General features: G+C 39.7%; 1 protein-coding gene across 2 annotated transcripts; it reads left to right on the forward strand.

Annotated features, from left to right (window-relative positions):
* Positions 1 to 1,303: 1,303 nt before the first annotated feature.
* Positions 1,304 to 12,874, forward strand: LOC113143560 (vascular endothelial zinc finger 1-like). Of its 2 annotated transcripts, none has more exons than XM_026329263.2 (5): positions 1,304 to 1,398; positions 6,352 to 7,103; positions 9,943 to 10,012; positions 10,113 to 10,275; positions 10,526 to 12,874. In XM_026329263.2, exons 1-5 carry the CDS (start codon positions 1,306 to 1,308, stop codon positions 10,891 to 10,893), a joined length of 1,446 nt encoding a protein of 481 aa, XP_026185048.1. In that variant the 5' UTR covers positions 1,304 to 1,305; the 3' UTR covers positions 10,894 to 12,874. The 2 variants fall into 2 exon arrangements, with proteins under 2 accessions (XP_026185048.1, XP_026185050.2); XM_026329265.2 differs by having other exon boundaries at positions 10,556 to 12,874.
* The last annotated feature ends 7,319 nt before the right edge of the window (positions 12,875 to 20,193 follow it).

Consider the following 20,193-nt stretch of genomic DNA (forward strand, 5'->3'; position numbering starts at 1 on the left):
GATATACTGCACATGCCTAACTGGGTTTGAATGGAAGATGTTGCAATGGTATGCAATCACATGTTTCTTAGTTATTTGAGCCTTTAGGACAGCCTTCAGTGCTTATGAAGGTCATCTGGCATTACCTACTGTTCTTGTAACTCCAGATGCTCTGTACTTTTTTCTTGGCTGTCTACAAGGTTGAATGTGTCATTTGACCACAGTCAGGCATCCTGTATTCCTAATGTTGTCTGCCTGTATTTAATAAGAGACATCACCCTGCCACAACAGATATAGGCCTACCAGCTATTTATTAATAGAAATCACATCACATTTTCTCTTTAACAAATGACTAGTTCTACATGTGAAGCATCTTTGGAGGAGATGCTGCTATGACTACAAGGGCACATGTCATTAACCATTCAAAGGTTTGTTAGCTAATTGTTGGTCATGCAATTTGATTATGAATGACAAAACTGCATTTGGCCCTCAGATGACTAGTGCTTATAAAAAATGCTGACAGGGTGTGGTTTATATATTGGTTTAGACCTACAGTGTCAATTTCCATGTTCTAAGTATTTAAAGCTAGGTAGAAAATGTATTTCTGCCACATACACAACTTGTAGCCTACTTAATGTACTAAAACTAAAACTTAATGTGACAATGACCTTAATAAACCTCTCATAAACAGCCTAAAGAAGAAAAAAAGAAAGTAATTCATGGACTTAATTGTCACCTACCAACTTAAAGCATGAGGCTCATTCATCACCTCAGAAAATGTACACATTTAAAACTCAGAATGTGCCTACAACACATGGCAAGCAAATTATTTTATTTTAACTTTACTTTTTATAATGTAAGGAGTGTTTTCTCAGTACTGGATCAGGCTTAATGGTCATCTAGAGACATTTTACTCGTTTTCATTCAACCCCATTTAATGAATGAAGACAAACTGCTTATTATATTTTATTAAAAATGCACTTTTTTTTTTACTAAAACACAATCTCAACCCAAGCACATGCGACAGTAGACTATAACAAATGCCCCTCGCAGAATCAACGAAATACCATTCAGAGGGGTGTTTATAAACCCAACTAAATCAAATTAGTTCCATGATAGGACAGAAACGATTCAGATCATTTCTAGCAATTATATTTCGCAATACATTAGTAATTCAACAGTCTTATTTTATCCATCTAATTTTCATGCGCCGCGTAAACGATAAGAGTAATTATTTTATGCATCGCAAATTCAACACCCCCTGCCCTCTCAGTCGTGTGTAAAATGGTCCAGCCCTCGAGGTTACCGGAAGTTGTCTCAGCTGCCATGTTTGGTTGCTTTGTTGTAGGCTCTACCAGGTTTCCTTCAGAATTAGTAAGTGTGGAAATGGAGCCGAGCTGGAGTACGTTTCTTTTTCAAGTAAGTTGACTCTTCAAGAGGGAAATTGGGATACCTCGTAAAACAGCCTGTAGAACCTTAATCACCGGTTACGTTAGCAGTAAAACCAGTTTTAAACGAGTAGTGTCCAAGATCAAGTAACCAAGCAAAACAATGGTTTATGAATCCAGGCTTCCAGCTGTGAGGCTTGGGAATGACGCTAGAACAAAAAAAATCAGTTCTTTCAGCGAGTGTTTGAAAAAAATATGACCTGTTTTTATACTGTACCTGATATATAGATAGTGGGTGTACAATATCTCGACGGCGCTGGTGATTTTGAAGTTTGTTTGCCAAGTGGAAAGCAGCGAAACATGCGGGATGACTAGAAGTGAAGCACCGTTACAGCCGAGACACACTGGTTTCCCCTTGGAGGCGAAGACGCCGTTGGATAATAAGATGTAACGTGGGCGCAGATTTTCGCAGTTTCATCGATAATCCCGCAGAGGTTTTTTTTTAATTTAACGTGGGTCATGTTAGTGAGCATTTGATGCCTGGGTTATGAGCTGCTGAGATTTACTAACGGCGATGGGCAAGTCCGAGATGAACTTTCCGCTCGGCTCCGCCGGTTCGACAGTAACTAGCCAAGTTAGCTAACGGTGTTTGGACTGCTCTGTCAGACTCGCTGGCTAATTCGGCTTCGTTTGGGCGAGGCTGCCGTGGCGAGCTTGTTAAAACTATCGTTACACGACTCGATAACGAGCGCTGCACACAGCCCCCTGTTTATTAAGTGGCTATTTATTCGGGTGACCGCGGTGGAAAGGAATTCAAACTATGCACCAGCTAACACTAGCGACGAAGACGCAGATGTGAAATTAGCGACGACATTACGCAATTTGTAAATTCATTTTCAGCCAGAAAGTGAACGCTGCTGTTCAGACACGGGGTTTAGTGGTTTTCGCTGTTACCAAGATGGAAGCCTATTGTTCAGTGGAATGAATGAAATATTTTATTGTCATGGCCTTATTTATCCTAGCCTTAAAAGAATCAAGCCCAGTGTGAACATGAAATATTCAAGAGCCAAGGGGGAGTATTTCATTCTGCTGTGTTTCCTAGTGCTAAGAGGGATTTTTCTGTACCGGTACCATCATTAAACTTGTGCCTCAGTGGGTGTGATAAAGTCCTTATGGGGAAAACTTCTTCAGGGAATATTGAGTGAGTTCAGTATTATTCACAGCAGCTTTTTTTGTGTTAGAAAACTACTGTATCTCTCCTTTAATGTTCACAGCAGAGTTAGGTTAGTGCCATCTCAGTTTCTTTTAATGCAGCATTTGTCTGTTACGGTTGAATTTTATCTAATATTTTGTACAATCTTTGGGGCCATGTTTACTGTCTACTGTACTGATCAGCTGACTAAGTAAATAGAAATGTGTAAAATTAGTGCCTCTAGAGAAATGATGGACTATAGCGATGAAAGTCAAATAAATTGCAATAAATTATATTGTGGATCTGTAATGTTTTTGATTTAAAAGTTCTTAAAAGGGCTGGATAAATGTTAATATTGATGATGAGATGTTAAACATTTTGTGTGTAAGCAAGAGTCAGAAATAATATGAATAGTGCTAATAATGCTTTTTTTTTTTCTTTTTGACACTTCTATCATTTTTGTCAGCTGTCAGACACCGAGCACCTTCATGATAAAAAAAAAAAGCAGATGGATGCTGTGGCTTGTGTCTGGCGTCTAGCCAAAATCTCTGCATGTATCATGTACCTCATAGTGTTACTCTGTCAATCTCATGTAAGTCTGTGCACATCCACTGTGTTATCTTGTTATAGAAGTGGATTTTACCTTGTTTGACTTGATGGTATATTGAGTTTTAATAGTTTATCAGGTTGTTTAAATAATCCCTATTGTGTTATAACTAGAATATTACCATAAGAAGAGCTATCCCTTTTTTCATGTGAAGCATAGTAAGAATCCAGTATCAGCAATGTACAACCCTGCCCCCCCTTGTAAATCACACTAGCTCTGGAAGTTCAGTGATCCACCAGTAATGATGTAAAGATAATAACAGTAATAATACCACAAAGTGAGAAAGTCATAATGTTGTACTTCTGTGTCTGAAACTGTAAAGGCTGTAAGAAATGTTATGCATCAGTTCAGTGGTGTTTACCTAAGGACTTGGCTGTCAAGGTTTAAAAAAAAAAGACATTCAACAGGTGAACACACTAGCCTAAACTAAAAATATGAAATATTTTAAGGATAACCGGATCTTACACTGACATTATTAAGCTTACAGGACACTGCAATGAATACAAACATGGTTTAAAGAAAGCTGTGATCGGTGATGCACTTCTGTATTTGGAGGGCATATAATTCATTTACACCGGTGTACAACCCTGGCATTTGTTCAGCTGTGGTTATGCTGGCAAAATGTGAACTTTAGGGTAACTTTTTCTAGCTTTGCTTTGATTTTACATCAAGTTTGGGTATCCAGTTTTGGCATGTGGACGTCTGTGTCAAACCTCATATAGCGTGGCGTGTTTTTTGTTTGTTTATTCAGTTTTTTCCAGGGTCTATCTAATTACTGAGAGTCCGTTTTCGATGCAGTCCATACAGTATTCCCAGCTGTTTCACTATAGCTGAAATGCCAAAAATGATCTTTTACTCTGCACCTTACCTCTGCTACATTATAAATGTATTGTATATCAGCTGGCTCACTATTTTAAATATTAGGGTTTTTTTTTTTAATAAGTTACTATAGGTTTCATCTGAGTGTTTTGTAAGGCAGGGCTGAAGTTGTGTGAAATGTCTTGTCTTCATATATGATGCAGTCCAAGTCCAGTTGAAAGAATTGGCAGCTACATCTCTGCAGCATTCATGTCGCTTTAGATGCTATGAAAAAATCCTGAAGGATTGCAAACATTACAAAAGTGCTGTTTGGTAAGAATTCTTGTCAACTCAGCAAAGTGGGTAGCAGCCAAAGATTTCAGCACTTGTAAACAAATGAAGAAAAGCCCAGAATAAACTTATAAAATTCAGGAAAAGTGAAGACTTTGCATATAACACATGCATGCAAAAAGTCAGTTATATTAAAAATAAGTTTTAGTTCCCCTATCCCCTGTCCCCTCTTTCCTTCCCTTTTTATTTTATTTTTTATATTGGGATTTTGGCGAGCAGCTGTGGAGAATCAAAAGATTGAAGAAAGACAGTGCATAATCTGACTCAAACCATGAGCGCAATTCAAGTCTACAGTGGCCCATGGAGCCATCAAGACACTCCCTCCATTTTGATGTTATTTATGAGGGAGCAGCGCCAGTTGTCAGAGCGCATTTGTGTCAAAATGGTCAGAGCTGCATGAAGGCACAGCAGCTTACAGGCTCTGCACCTCTGTGTAGAGGCCAGGCTGTCTGCACTGGATATGTCTGCCGTTCACAGGCTTCACAAAGAGGGTTCCCGGCTGGTATCCCCCCCACCCAAACATAAAGCCTCACCACCACCCCTGGTGTGCCAGCGGATGAGTTAGCATTGGCATGATGACGACTAATCCTGGAAGGTGGCAAGTGTGAGCAGGTGCTTAGACAAATGGATGGGTGGGCTTGGTGGCATTCTCCAGGAGTTCCCAGGTCCCATCGCGTATGAGGGAATGACAGCTAGTTTAGCTGTGTAGTGTGTGGATAAACAATGTCCCCGTCTCATGAATAGATGAGCCAAATCAATGAAGATGTGCATACAAAGATCCCCTGCTGGGGCTTGAGTGCATCAGTGCTCAGATTTGTGTCCTTCACAATAGGCTAGATGACATAAGGAGGACATTGTGTGGTTCATTTTTCTTTTCTGTCCCCTGCCTCCTCCTCTGCGACTCCTTTCTTGGCCAGCCTTCTTCGATGGATGATTGAACCTCAAAGGGAAAGGTCAAGTATTTCACCTTGCCCTTTCTTGCTGGTGGTTGACGACGTAGTTGTCTTGACTGTCCATTTACTGAAATTGTGATACAGTTTTTATGTTTAGGTATGACAAGAAAGAAATGCTGCCTTTAGCAAAGGGATGCCAGCAGAGCTACAACTTAAAACAGTACTATGAACGTCCTCTGTTATTAGCTCTCATAAATCTTCATCCTCAGTGAAAAACATGCCCAAACCAAATGCACTCACTCCTTTATTCTTCTTTTAGCAGGATTTGTCCAATTATTTTAACATACTGTCTCAGAAAACCTATCTAGTTTTAGGCCCTAGCTGTGCCAAGAAATGCAGATTTTGTCTGACCTCCTCAGTTTGGAGGTTCGATTGCTTAAATAAGTGGAATCTAACTCAGCAGCTTTTTTATTGTTGCTGCTAACTGCTTCCAGCCACTTCACTTCTTTTCTGGCAGGAGTGGACAAAACCCTAGTAACAAGAGTTTGCTTACATGTTTTGTTTTTTTTTTTTTTTTTTAACTGTTGTCCACATGTGAGCCTGCTATTACTCCAACTGTGAGGACGAAAACAGTTCGTACTTACATAGTGGGTACTTGTCTTCCTTGTGGGGGTGCTGGTCCTCACCATGTAAATCAAGGTTTTAAACTTGGTTTAAGGTTACGTTAGGGTGAGGTCAGGAATATGAGCGTGTGCATGTGTATACTTCACTTCTTTACTGACTCAGTTTGTAGCTGAGCTAATGGTTGGCTCTTCGAGAGCTTTCTTGGCAGTTAAACTGGACGCTGCTGTGCCTCTCGTTCATTGTACTCGCTTTTCCGTCACATGATGAATCAGCACCGTCATGATCGTTACTGGTCTAGTACATTTGGATTCTTTAGTGTTAGTAACATGCTGCATCAGCCTCATTAATGACCCAGTGTGCATTTTGTGTGCTGTAACATCTGACTCATCTAACCCTTGTTGTTTTCCTAAATTTGTCAGTGTATTTGTAAGTATTGATACAGTGTAAAATTCCTACTCTTTTGAAACTTCAGTTCCCAGTAGTCAAGGTTTCACTCTGTATGTTTGTGTTTGTCATCAGCAGGCCAATGAAGCCCTCCACCACCAGCACCAGGTGGCCCAGAACAGCCTGCTGCCACTTCTCAATGCAGGAACTGAACAAGTTGACCAGAAACCTGTTCTGCCCATCCAAATAGATCAGAAGCCACCTTCCAGTGCTGCTGATCTCCTCAAAGACAATGTGGCCAGTGGAGGAGGCATACGGCCACCGGTGGCTGTGATAAAGAAGGAACACAAAGGTAAAACTCCTTTCGTGTGTGGCTACTGCAACAAGGCCTTCCGCGACAGCTACCACCTGCGACGTCATGAGTCCAGCCACACTGGTATCAAAATGGTGTCACGGCCAAAGAAGACAGCCCAAACAGCCCCCACCATGGTACCCATGATCTCTACAATGCCACGAGAGAACAATGGCAACCCTTCCTACATCTCCACAGTAGCAGGTATTCTGTCCACAGCAACCACATCTGTTTCCTCAGGCACAAGTATCATGACTTCGTCTGCAATGGGCAACGTGCCGCAGCAAAACATCGTCAAGAAACCTGCCAAACCAGTCAAGAAAAACCACGGTTGCGAGATGTGTGGCAAGGCTTTTCGCGATGTCTACCACCTAAATCGCCACAAGTTGTCCCATTCAGATGAGAAGCCATTTGAGTGCCCCATCTGTCAGCAACGATTTAAAAGGAAGGACCGAATGACCTACCACGTTCGCTCTCATGACGGGGGAGTCCACAAGCCCTATGTATGTTCTGTGTGTGGGAAAGGCTTTTCCAGGTAAGGATCACAAAGCATTTTGTAAATGAAAAAAAAAAAGCCATTTACAGTATTTCTGTAAATGTGACAGTGGCTTTGTGACAGTGTGTTAGTGACAATTGCAAAATTGGGGAGAAAGTGGTAGCAATTGCAGAAAGTTTGTATTTGCAACTGCAGTAGTTTACTCATGTGCTCTCAATAAACAAGTCACAAGGCTACTGTAAACAGGAAGTATTCAAAGATGTGATGTGTTCTTATGGCAGGGGAGACAGAGAAATTTCGTCCTCTGGTGGTTGCATTCCAAGGTCAAAGAGGAAAGTCTTGACTTGTCTGGATGGAATTTTAAAAATAACATGGTGATAAACAAATTTTAACGGTCATACGTTTTAGAAGAACTACTTAGCAGTCCAAAAAACTGCTTTTGCTGATTCAATAAGAAAACATGCGTGCTAGACTGAAGCGTAACTTTACTCTCAAATCTTTCATGTTTTTTTTTACAGTGAGTAGATTTCTTTTAACAAAGAATGTTAAATTTAGATGCTGTGATTTAAAACATTTTTTTTTTTTTTGCTTAACCTGAAGTTCAACAAAAGGCCACCCAATTCCTTTTAGTAATGTTGTTAGGTGTATGCATCATGACTACATACAGAGGAACTTCATGGTATAGCCAGTTTCATTTGTGTGTCTAGCTTTCCACTGGTTGTGTTTTCATATTTATAGTTGTGCTAAGCATTACTTGTAATGACCCCTCATGCCATTTCAACCATGTTTAAACAGTCGCACATGGGAGAGCACCAGTGGTTGAGTATAGAGGGAGGGGGAGGCGTCACTTGTCACTTTGCGGTTCCCGCCAGCATGTCACAGACACTCTTTCCCCTGGGAATAGACTTAACTGCACAGTTGTTGTTCAGGTCAACATAATTACTAGGGAGTGAACTGATATTTTGTTCAACGTCACAGTGGCTTCATATTTAGATTTATCAACACAACAAACATTTTGTTATGTTTTAATTTGCCAAAAATATGTCTCAGTGCAAGTAGAGTAGCACTGAGTGATTGATAGCAGCATAAGAGGTCTGTACTGAAACAGCACTATGACAAAAACATCAGCAGTGTGCCCTGGCCAAGCTGTAACATTAGCACTGTGCAGGGTAGAGCAGTTTCAGGCATGCCTCCAACACAGTGACGTGGGGTAGGGATTCATCTGGATACTGGAAAGTGAGAATGGGGGCTGAATAACACGGCACTGACTCACTGCCACTCAGCCAGATCTGCAGGCATGCACTGTCTGGAGTCTGTTCTTCTCGACAGGGTCACAAAAAAATAATTGATTCCGGTTCATGGCACTGCTGAGAAGATTGTACTTGACTCCTCTCATTTGTATGTAAAAAAAAAAAAATCCAGCAGCATGAAACCTTCCGGATTGGGAGCAGCTGCCAGTGTTGTGGCCCTTACTCACTCCATTATGGCATTTCTAAATGATTCAGCTCACAGTTTCACTGGAATTAATAAGCAGACAGAGGAGAATCAGTGCCAAGTGGAATTTGTGAATGCTGCAGTTGCACTGTAAAGGTCAAGAGGGAAGTATCCGTTTACTTGCAACGTCTACCAGAATATAGCACACGTACTTAAACTAAAGAGCACAATGTTTTTGGAATATATATTTATATGACTGTCATCTGAAGCAAATAAACATCACCCTTTCCTTATTGTCAAGGTTCCAAATGTTCAATGTTTAACGTGTATACAGTATATACAGTAAGAGTTACATTTTCATGCCAGATCAGTGAATGGGGTTATCAGGTGGTGAGTTACCAAACTTCATAACGCAAAGTCCAGTCAGACAGTAACTATCAAATTTTCTCTTTTCTTTTTTTTTTTTTTTTTTTTTTAGGACAAACTCTTTGTTGTACAAAGAGTGATGCAATACTTTCAACCAACTGTCGTCTCTTGCCAGAAATATAATAATTGAATCCCCTCATGGCAATAATGAAATTAAATTAACATTGTGGCCTACATAGTCTCCTCCTAATCCTCAGAGAGATATCTGTAAATTCAGTCTGGGATTCAGTCTTGGTTGGAAACTACTAGACAAATTACAGGAAATTCTCATTAACCTACTACTCTTTATATTTCTGTGAGTAATGTTAGGGATGCTAGAAAATAAATCAACATTGTGAAGTGTAATCACAAACTGAGTTTACTAAAAAAAAAAAAAAAAATCATTTCTTTGTGGTGTGTTTTTAAAACTAGGTCAAACTAAATCACGCACGATTGATCATGGAGAATTAACTGCCACTGACTGAAATTTTTGGGAGGTTTTTGTGTCTATCCCCACATTATCAAAGCAAACAGAGCATATTAGTATAATATGGTATGACATATGCTGCACTTGGGACCGTATAGACAGGTTCTACAACACAAGTTAGTATGGTTTTCATGTATGCCTATTTAATGCTACTTCCCAGTAAGTCATTTTTTATCATCCCATAGTAAATTAGCTGGTTAAATCACAAATATAACAAATACCATGTTGTAAATATAGCCAATATAGAAAATCTAGAAATAGATATTTACTATTTAATTGGAAATCATCTGCATTATCATTTCATCAGTTATGCATCTCGATAATTTTTCGCAGTCTGTTTTTGAAAATGTGTTTTTGTTTCTAGTTTAAGAAAATCAACAATGTAAATTCCTGTGTTAATGAAAATATCTGATCTCTTTAGTAGCAGTTCTGTGCTTCAGTGAGAGTATGCAACCAAAACACCATGTTGTGTGACTCATCTACAAGTCACACAGTTCAGTGCGTTGCTACGACTAAATGTGTTATTGTTTCTTTTCTTTTTTTTTACTCTAGGCCAGACCATTTGAGCTGCCATGTGAAGCATGTGCACTCCTCAGAAAGACCGTTTAAATGTCAAGTAACGGTAAGAATCATTACCATCACAATCCACACTATAGTTATTTTTTTTATTATTGGATTCCACTGACCTTTGACCTTTGACCTTGTGTGCTGTGTGGCTGCAGGCCTGTACTTCTGCTTTCGCCACCAAAGACAGACTCCGTTCACACATGATCAGGCATGAAGGCAAGGTCACCTGTAGCATCTGTGGGAAGATGCTCAGTGCGGCCTATATCACCAGCCACTTGAAGACTCACGGACAGACAAACTTTAACTCCTGTAACAAAGGTAGGTCACACTAGTCAGAAATTCATACCCTTAACATCTCAACAGTATTCACTCAGTGAACGATTCCTGAAAAATCCTTTGTTAATAATTGCATCATGAAAAAGCCCATTACCCTCTTATAGTCCTGGTTGTTACATTACTCTATAATGTTTTTGTATTACCTTAGAGTGTGTTGCTAACATAGTTATAATTTTATCTCCTACCAATGAACAGTTGTTTTGAGTTGCTGCTTCATCTTATGTTTTTCCAGAGAGTAATGAAGTCTGCAATTCTGCCTCAGCTACCCCTGTGACCATTTCTGCCCCCATTACCACGGCAATGAACCGGGGCAACTCCAACAACAACAACCCTGTCACCATAGCCGCACAAATGAACATTAGCACCAACACAGTCAACATCACATCTCCAGTCAGCCTCCAGCACCCGGTCACCATCACTGGGCCCGTCAACATCGCCTCTGTCAACATCCCTGCCACAGCGCCCATGAATATTGCCCACCCAGTCGCAATAACCACCCCCATGCCTATGAATATAGCCGGTCCGCTGAACATCGCCATGAGGCCGGTGGATAGCATGCCTTTTCTGTCCCAAGTCTTGCCTTCATCCCCACCATGGTAAAATGGAGAGAGCACTGACCTGACCAGGGAAAATGAAGTCAAACAAGTGGCACCTGTCCTCATAATTTACACCTCGAGCCCTAGCGCTTTCTTCCCCTGAACCAGCTTTACTTCATCAAACCTTGAAGTGAATATTTCCATGAGCTGTGCAGCTGGCAGGAGCTCCCCAAGTCACCGCCACTAACGTTAAGTTACTGACATGAGATGCAGGACACTTGAATAGAAACTGAGTAGGATTTATCTTGAAATCAGGACAGCTGTAAGACTTAGTGTAGTCAGTTAGAATGAAACTGTGATTTGTAATATGATGAATGAGAGGAAAGGATTCCTCAAGCACCCATAAGGACTCCATAGGAAAACACACTCGTACTTTTGTAAAAGGGAGATGAGAAATGGACTAAAGCAATAATGATAAATTGCTGTTTTTGGTGATTTTCAAGTTCTCTCCCAAAGCGTCTGGGTGCTTACTTTTTTTTTTTTTTTTTTTTTAAACTATAGCCTGCTAATCACTATTTAATGTTATAGGAAATGAGTCTAGTAAAAGGGACAGCAGCTTCCACTTGCATGGAAGAATATTTTTTCACAGTGCTATATAGCTTTCCTTTTTCTTTTCAGATAGTAAGTATGCTCTTGAGGTACAGTGACTAACTTGTACAGTTGACATAGTAATGTATTTTCACATTAGCATTTGCATTTTTTTGCTTTTATCATTCAAGTGGGCATCTTGACCCTGTCCTCTTGGCTATGAGTTATTTGTACTTTGTTTTGTATAGAAACACAAATGTTTGTTTTTATTTGCCTATTGTAGTGTTCATTTTTCCATGAAGTCAGAATGAAATGAGTCTTGCACTGAAAGCATATCCTTCATGCAGGTAAACAGCAGTATTATCAAAGATCAAATAGGAGTCTTAAGTGTTTTGGGTAGTCAGCCTGCACTTGAGGTCCATCTAGTGGCTGAAACGTGGAAAAGCCTGGCCTTGTAGTGAAGCTTTTTCAGCCTGTCATCATAATGGTGACTGCTTAGTTTTGTCTGACTCGTCTGTACGCCGTTTTTTTTTTTTTTTTTTTTTTTTTCCTTTTTTCTTTAAGTCATTTGTCTGTGATAGCCCAAGATGATACGAAGGACTATTCACTCAGGAAATGCACATAAAACTCCATTACCCATGAACTTTGTTCCGTTTAAATAGACTTCCATTAGGAACAAGAAGCCCAAGAATTATTCATTTTAAACATCGCCGTCCATTTAAACGATCATTTACTGTACAACAGACTACATGCTGTGTACCTTTTTACATTTCCTTTAAAGTCCAGTTCAGTCTCAGGCTGACATCTTTGATGAAATGCGAGTTTGTGTCCATTAAAATAATGGTACAAGATTGACGTTGCATGACCCTGAACACTAGCTGTTGAACATGAACTACTTTTTTTTTTTTTTTTAAATGAATGCCATGTTACCAGTGTTGCAGCTCTTTGAGTTGATTCAGTTTATACTGAAAATGCAATATGCATGTTTGTCATTTTCCCAGGTTTAGTTTTAAACAGAATATTAGTATAGCTTTTTCTGTTCTTATGCATTTACGTAGATACACTATGATAGCCTGTTTGCCAAATTTGATACAATAATAATGTGATGAACTCAACATTTCATGTGGAATTTTTTTAAGGAAAAAAATAATAATTGGAAAATTCCAGCACCCTCGTGAAAGCAGTTGAATGTATATCTTTGTACAAAACTATTTTAGTTTCAAGGATATGGTAGTTACAATAGATGTGAAAGATAACCTTTTTTATAAATCTTTTGTATTAGAACATTAACAATGGTAATTTTGTATATATAAGAGGTTAGGGTTTCTGATTAGCAGAAAGGTCAAACATTCCTACATTTTTTTTTAAATGTACGTTTGTCAAATTATTACATAAACATGCGCAATGTTATGTGCCTTTTATTTGGGTTGTCTAAATAAAAGAAAATTATGTTTAAATGTTTAAGTAATGTTCAGTATTAACACTGCACCATCACTACAATTACTGTAGATCTTATTTACTGTTAAAGCTTGAGATTTGTTGTCTATAAAGCCAACGTATACTCTCAAAATAAACAGAAGGAAAGGAGAATGCAAACTTTTGGCTAATGTAAGTGTTGCACTACCTTAAATAGAAAGACAGAAAAGTCAGCGTACCAGTATTTTCACAAGGATGTAAAGAGAGTCAGTAGTAGAATTGCAACCAGATGGTGCACCACCCTCTGGTCAAACAGGTCAACATAGACTATCAAACTGGAAACAGTGAGGGAATAACATCTGTAAATGTCAGCAAAATGCCAAGTCTCTGCTGCAGTGATGCACTTTTGGCTGTGGTCTGCATCAAATCTGCACTCTTCAGGCTACTGGACGCCATGACCCTTAATTTAAATTAAATAATATGTTTTTAGTAAGATGTAGGACTTTTATCATTCCACAGCAAACAAGTGACCTCCCAAGAATGTTACTCAAGGGTTCTCATTTGGGCAACGCTTTAGGCTAATATTTGGGAATATTCTTTAAAGACATGTTGGGTATAGGAAAGTACCATGACTTTTTTTTTTTGTTTGTTTGTTTGTTTTGTTTATAGAGGTTAATCTTGAGAAAAAGAAATACAGTATGTATTTGTGACAATAGTTCTGTATTTTTAGTTGTTTTTTTTTGTTTGTTTGTTTTTTTAATTGAAGACTTTTTCTAATGCATGTACATGTGCATTCATATACTGGTCCGAATGCTAGTTCACTGGTGGACCAATAGGACTGCAACATAGGACTTCCTGGAGCTTGGTAAAGCGTTCCAGAGAATCCTTAGACAAGTCTTAATCCAATACATTTAGATAGATATTAAGATGTTCAGTTTGTACAAACACAGGCTCTCTAAGCTCAAAGCAGAAATTTAAAATCAAAAATGTAGATACTGTTCTGTCATTAATATCTGTGTGCAAGGCCAGACTGATATAATAATTTAGGACTGAGTGAAAACTAACTGCATCCCAGGCCACACATTCAAGACCAGTTGTTACACTGTGCTCACACTGGCTGTTAACTTGAATAAGTCAGCTCATTCTTCTCTGATCTCACCCACTGACAATTTGTTTTCAGACACAGAACCACTTCTGACTGTTAATCAATCTGTTCTTTGTCAATTCTGAACAACTTAGCACATGAAAATCCCCCAAAGACAGCTCTGTGTAGGGCCACACATCTGGCACAAACAATCATTCCACATTCAGAGTCACTTAGATCATGCAGCTCATCCACTGTGGTCAAACCACTGACGCTCTAGAGCTGCCTGCATGCGTGTTTACTGAGATGCAACCAAACAGCAAAGCATGTTAGTAGCATGTGTTCCTATAGTGTAGGCAATATGCAACCAACCATAAAATCCATCAGCCACATGGCTCTTCTACTTGCTTAAATTCCACTGGAGCTTGTGCAGTGTAATAATGTTAATTATTATTGAGTATTTTCTGTTATGTCTCTGTTTCCATTTGAAATCAGTTTGTTTTTAGAGTTTCATAGAGCTGTGATCTTCCTTAACCTGTCTTGCCTTGAAGAATTGTACCAAAAAAGAATGAAAAATAGAAATATATCATTTCCATAAGGAATGTTTTGAAGGCTGAAAAAGGCATAATGTTTTTGCAATACAGAGTTGTCCAGCAGATGGTGTTGTCTGTGCATATTTCACTATTCCATGCCATTTCACTATTGTCTAGTTTTATCTACCCATGTGATCCCATGTAGGGACTAATCCAAATGGTCCCTAGTCTCAGTAAATAAATAACTTAATGCCAAATTTTTAATTTTGTTCTGCCAGAAAGCGGGGGAAAGGAAGTGGCTGAGACATGAAGAGAGAAAAGTATCTGGTTGTGTACGTCTTATAGCGTTTACCACCTACATGTCTGAGGTGATAACATTTACATTGAAGTCAAGTGTGCAAAGGCAATCGTTTCTGCTGTATTTCTGCAGAAAGTGTGGCAATGCTGCCTCCTACTTTTTTATGTCCTCCTGAATTTGTTGGCGTTCCTAAATGTGTCTGACAAAGTGCTATTCACTTGAAAACCTCCAGAAAATTCTACATTTGTTTGGTTTATTACACATGCTTTCTCTGCTGTGTCCCTTTATGCTGCCTTCATTTCTGTGTTCCATCCGTGCCGTATGCATGCAGTCAAAATAGTAAAGGCTGGAAGACTGCCCTGTACTTTAAAAAAAAAAAACCCAAAAAACTCATAGGATTACTCCATGGGGTGAAGAGTTTAACTTGAGTTCACAGGATGTCTGCTCTTCCTGTTTTTATAATAATGCAATACTATTACATGGGCAGTGGACATAGGATTCATGTATTCTTTGTTATGCAAGTAAAAGAAAATATAATGCAATAAATTTGCACAGACGTATGACTAAACTACAGTGTGATAGCAGTTCACTGTCATACCAACATGACTGAATTCAGTGACTGACAGGTTTCGCACCAAAACACAAGCCGACAAGTAAAGCCTACTGTCTGATCCAGATATGACCAAAGCTTATACATGTGGATAACATACAATACTTTTAGGAACAAGTTTGAGTGGTGAGTTTACTGTAAACAACTAACAGCTCGTGTACTCAGTAACATGCAACCCCCCCGCCCTGAATTGCTCTAGACTGAGGCATGGTGTTATGAGTGGCTGCATGACATATTGGACTGGGACTTTGCTCAACCTGCAGTGAATATTTTTTGCTCTTATGTCATGTGGGAACTGTGAACAATAACACAGCATTTCCTATAACCAACACTGAGTTGGTGGTTATGGAGCAAAATGGGCACAGGTGCCAATATGTGTGAAACTGAATCAGCCAACAGCTTGACTCCAGGGGTGATACAGGGCTGCATCACATATTCATATCATTACACACCTCGTCAGGAATAAGACTAGCTGTCAATCATTGTGTGCCGTCCCTGCATGCTTTAATATGCAAGAGGTACAACTGAGAGAGTGTCTTAGAAATGTGTGCCAAAAGAACAGCTTCAGTGAACCTTGGTATTGACTCTACAAGTCCCTGAACTTTCCTGGAGGAATAGAACACTATTATCCAAAATCATGATCTGTCATTTGGTGTTTTGATGACGGCTGTAGAGAGCGCATAAGCCTAAAACCTCCAGCTCCCACACTACAGCTTCCTCCCACAGTCCAATCACATGCAGATGGGAGTGGAGCTATTTGGTGACTCTGAATTTCCAGTAGGTGGGAATGTGAGTGGGATGTGTCAGGCCAGTGATGGACTGACGATCTGTCATGAGTGTACCTCGCCTCTTGGCCAGTGTCAGCTTGGGATGACTCTCTCCCAAGGTGCATTGAAGCTGTTCTGGTGGCATACATTTCTGAGACACTTCAGCTGTACCTCTTACCTATTATAGCATGCATGCACTGCACACAGTGAATGACAGGAAGTCTTATTTTTGACAAGGTGTGCACCGATATGAAGTTGTCATGCAGCCCTGAAATACTGTATCACCCCTAGCATCAAGCGGTTGGCTGCTTCAATGTTATACATATTGGCATTGGTGTCCGTTTTGCTCTGCACCCACCGACTCAGTGTGGGTTGCAGGAAAGAAATAATAAATGCGTCAGTTCTATGTTTCCTTGTTGTCTGTCAATCCAGTTTGAATTTTTGTATTTCACACCTCATCTAATATAATATATGTTTAATGTGTTTAGGCGGTGGAGTCACATTCTGAGAAAATCTGATTGTGTTTATGCAAAATCCAGCATGCAATGAACTGTATTAAGACGATAATTATATGCTGTTTATCAACTTATCACCAAACACTTCCAAAATACGGAAAGTATAAAGCTGCTGCCTGCACTGGTCCCTTCTAACAGACTCACAAAAGTGCCTGGCAGCCTGGAAAATGAAGCACTTGGCCTCAGTTTATTTACCCAGATCTCTTGGTCATGTATATGCAAACATACATACATTTGCATCAGAAATATGTATCCACATATTGCAATAAGTTTGGTGCTTTCTGTGCTGTAAACTTCATGGGTACATGGTAGGGAATGAAGATTGTGGGACTAAAATCATTCTCTCCAGACCCTGAAGGGTTGGTACCTAGAAATCCTGGTGTCTAGAAGATGGAATCAGGTTGTCCACGTGTCTAATTTAATCTGAATCCAGGAGCTGTATGCTGTGTGAGGCTTAAAAGGCTTAAGTGCCTGGCAGGCTGGAAAAGGATCATGCTATCCTCAGCTCATTTAGTCATGTCAACAAGCTGACAAGTGCCTGTCTGAACATCACTTACGTTCTTTTTTTAAATATATTTGGGTTTTGTTTTGTTTGTTTGTTAGTTTCCTGCATGATGCACATTATTTAATAATGACAAGAGGTCAATAATCCTCAGGAATCACTTAAGAGGAAAATTAAGTCTTGGAGAAAACTGCAGCAAAAAGAGAGAACACCCTGAGAAGGGCAGGGGAAACTAATGGTAAGGACTCTGAAGTGTTTTTCTTCAGAAATACCATCTTTCATGAACTACACTGTGCATGTTGTGAAATGATGAGATTTGATTTGTTTCTCTGAAACAACAGTGGCTTCTGTTGTGCATTCCACCATTATGGTGAGCTGTCAGCTGAATTGCTAAGTAGTCACAAATACAATCGCTTGCCCACAGTAAGAGTCATTATGGTGCAGTTATGCAACAGATGATAAGGCATTTACATGGTACCAAAGTTTGAAATTAACATTTCAGCTTCAAGGTTGTACTTGTTAGATCTAGCTTTATACCAACAGGTAGTACTGAGGATTAACAGCCATCACACTGAATAAATGAAATATAAAGAAGTGAAGAGACGTGTGCAAGCAGGTTGGAACGGGTGGAGGAAAGTGTCAGGTGTAATGTGTGACAAAAGAGTGTCAGCAAGAATGAAAGGAAAGGTGAACAAGACAGTGGTGAGACCAGCAATGTTGTCTGGTTTAGAGACAGTGGCACTGAGAAAAAGACAGGAGGCAGAGCTGGAGGTAGCAGAGCTGAAGATGTTGAGGTTCTCTCTGGGAGTGACGAGGATGGATAGGATCAGGAATGAGGACATCAGAGGGACAGCTCATGTTAGATGTTTTGGAGAAAAAGCCAGGGAAGCCAGATTGAGATGGTTTGGACATGTTCAGAGGAGGGACAGTGAATACATTGGTAAAAGGATGCTGAGGTTAGAGCTGCCAGGAAGGAGGCCTAGAGGAAGACCAAAGAGGAGGTTCTTGGATGTAGTGAAGGAGGACATGAGGATAGTTGGTGTGGGTGAGGAGGATACAGAGGATAGGGTTAAATGGAGGCAGATGATTCGCTGTGGCGACCCCTGAAGGGAGCAGCCGAAAGGAAAAGAAGAAGACACTGAATAAATGAAATAACACCAATCTACCTAGTGTAGGGGTGCCTGTACAAAATATAGAGTGTATGCTTTACTTATGATGTTTAGGCAATTCCTCTGTGAGCACACTCACTGTCATTGCTCCTTAAATGTTAAATATCTTTTGAAAGCTTGTCTTTACTCTGATCCCACTTTCATTGCTTCCTAACTTGATTTTGAAGGCAAAGAAGAGCTGAAATTGGCATGGTGTCCTTCTGGCATGTCACCATCAAATCTGTGCTGTTAATACAGCACAGGACTGAAATTGCAAAGTACTGGACCAACAACAACACATAGTTTATCATCAGAACTTGGTTTGGGTCATTTTCATTCCACTGCAGTTATATGAACTTACAGCTTGTAGTTCCATCTGCGTCTAATCTCAATGTATATTTTGAGGATGTTATATTGCTATTTTCAGGTGAATTGAGGTTGAATCGGTGGTATGCCAAAGCTCACAATGAGGTTTTGAATTTCTCAATCTGGATTTTCACTTCTGCATTGCCTGATTCGTATATGCTACCAAGCAAAACTGTTCTGTTTGGACTAGTGCATGTCTGCTCAGTGTAAGATACAGTATAGTCTTCCCTGCAATCAGAAGAGCAGAAGAGACAGACAGATGGAGAGAAGGAACACAAGGCTCCATGAAAAGTGACTCACGTACCATTGTATAATCAGGGTATATTAAAGGAAGGAACATCACACCCTCATTAGAGCAATGAGCCATGTGTACTGTTGCTTAATGGTTGTGGAAACCTGCACACTCCTCCCACCCCCATACATATGATATGTTCTATCCTGATATGAGGCCAGATGATCTACCTTGGTCTTGTATTGCAATAACAAGCTGCTGTTTCTTAGTTTTTGGCTGTTTGTTTGAATTTGACCACCTCATTTGCATAACTACAGTAAATGTGAACTTGGATTGTCTGGATGGGGAAAGGCTGTGCTCTAATGTACTGTATACATTTTTCACATATGTGCTGTTGATTAAATACACAAAGTACATAAATAAAATGATTTCTAGATAAATATAAATATTATTAATATGGTGTCACATTTAGTCCAAACTGTATTGACTCTGCAGCCTATTAAAATCTGCATATTCTCCCTGTGGGCTTTAGGGTGCATTTCTTATGCTCTTGAAACACAGAGTGCTATGTACTGACAGTGCATGGTGCTGTAGGTGAAGTGAAAGGTGGTGATTATTGTTGGCGCCCAAAGCTGCTCTGCCAACCCCATCTCCCTACACTGCTGTTCAACTGTGCAGCTCCAGTGTGGGAAATAGAAGACACGCTCCTCACAGTACTCCCATAATGCTACTGATATTATATTACTTTTTGGGCGTTTTTTAAATCTGGGTTGTTGTCGCAAACTCAGAAATCATACCACTGAGCCATCACGCACGATAGACCTTTTGACATCAGACATTACTGAAGAAGCACATCACTAATAATATTAATGATGGCTCCATCATGAGCGTCCCATTAGGCCATGCCAGCGTCAAAGTGAGTGCAATAAACTGCAGGACCCCGGAAACTGAGAGAGCTAAATGGAAATTATTGTTTTTAAAATGTTTTTTTATCTTATGGTCCATGTGAAAAATATATTGTGGGAGAACTTCGGATTCCAGCCATTCCTCATGTTATTAATTAGCCTACACATGCACTTTCTTCTTGTTGCTTCATTTTTTTTGGATAAAAGTAATTAACTGCATTATTAAAACAAAACAAATGAATGTTCGTCTGCGTGTGAACATGCGCATAAGTGGGTGGGGGAGGTTAAGAGGATGCAGCGTGGAGTGCAGTTTTTTTTTTTTTTTTTGGTAACCAATAGAACTTCATTTCCCAGATTACACCGCGCTTCATGATGTTCCCAACAGCTGACAGACGGTGAA

Source organism: Mastacembelus armatus, chromosome 14, assembly GCF_900324485.2.
Source record: "Mastacembelus armatus chromosome 14, fMasArm1.2, whole genome shotgun sequence".
In the NCBI taxonomy this organism is placed as follows: Eukaryota; Metazoa; Chordata; class Actinopteri; order Synbranchiformes; family Mastacembelidae; genus Mastacembelus; species Mastacembelus armatus.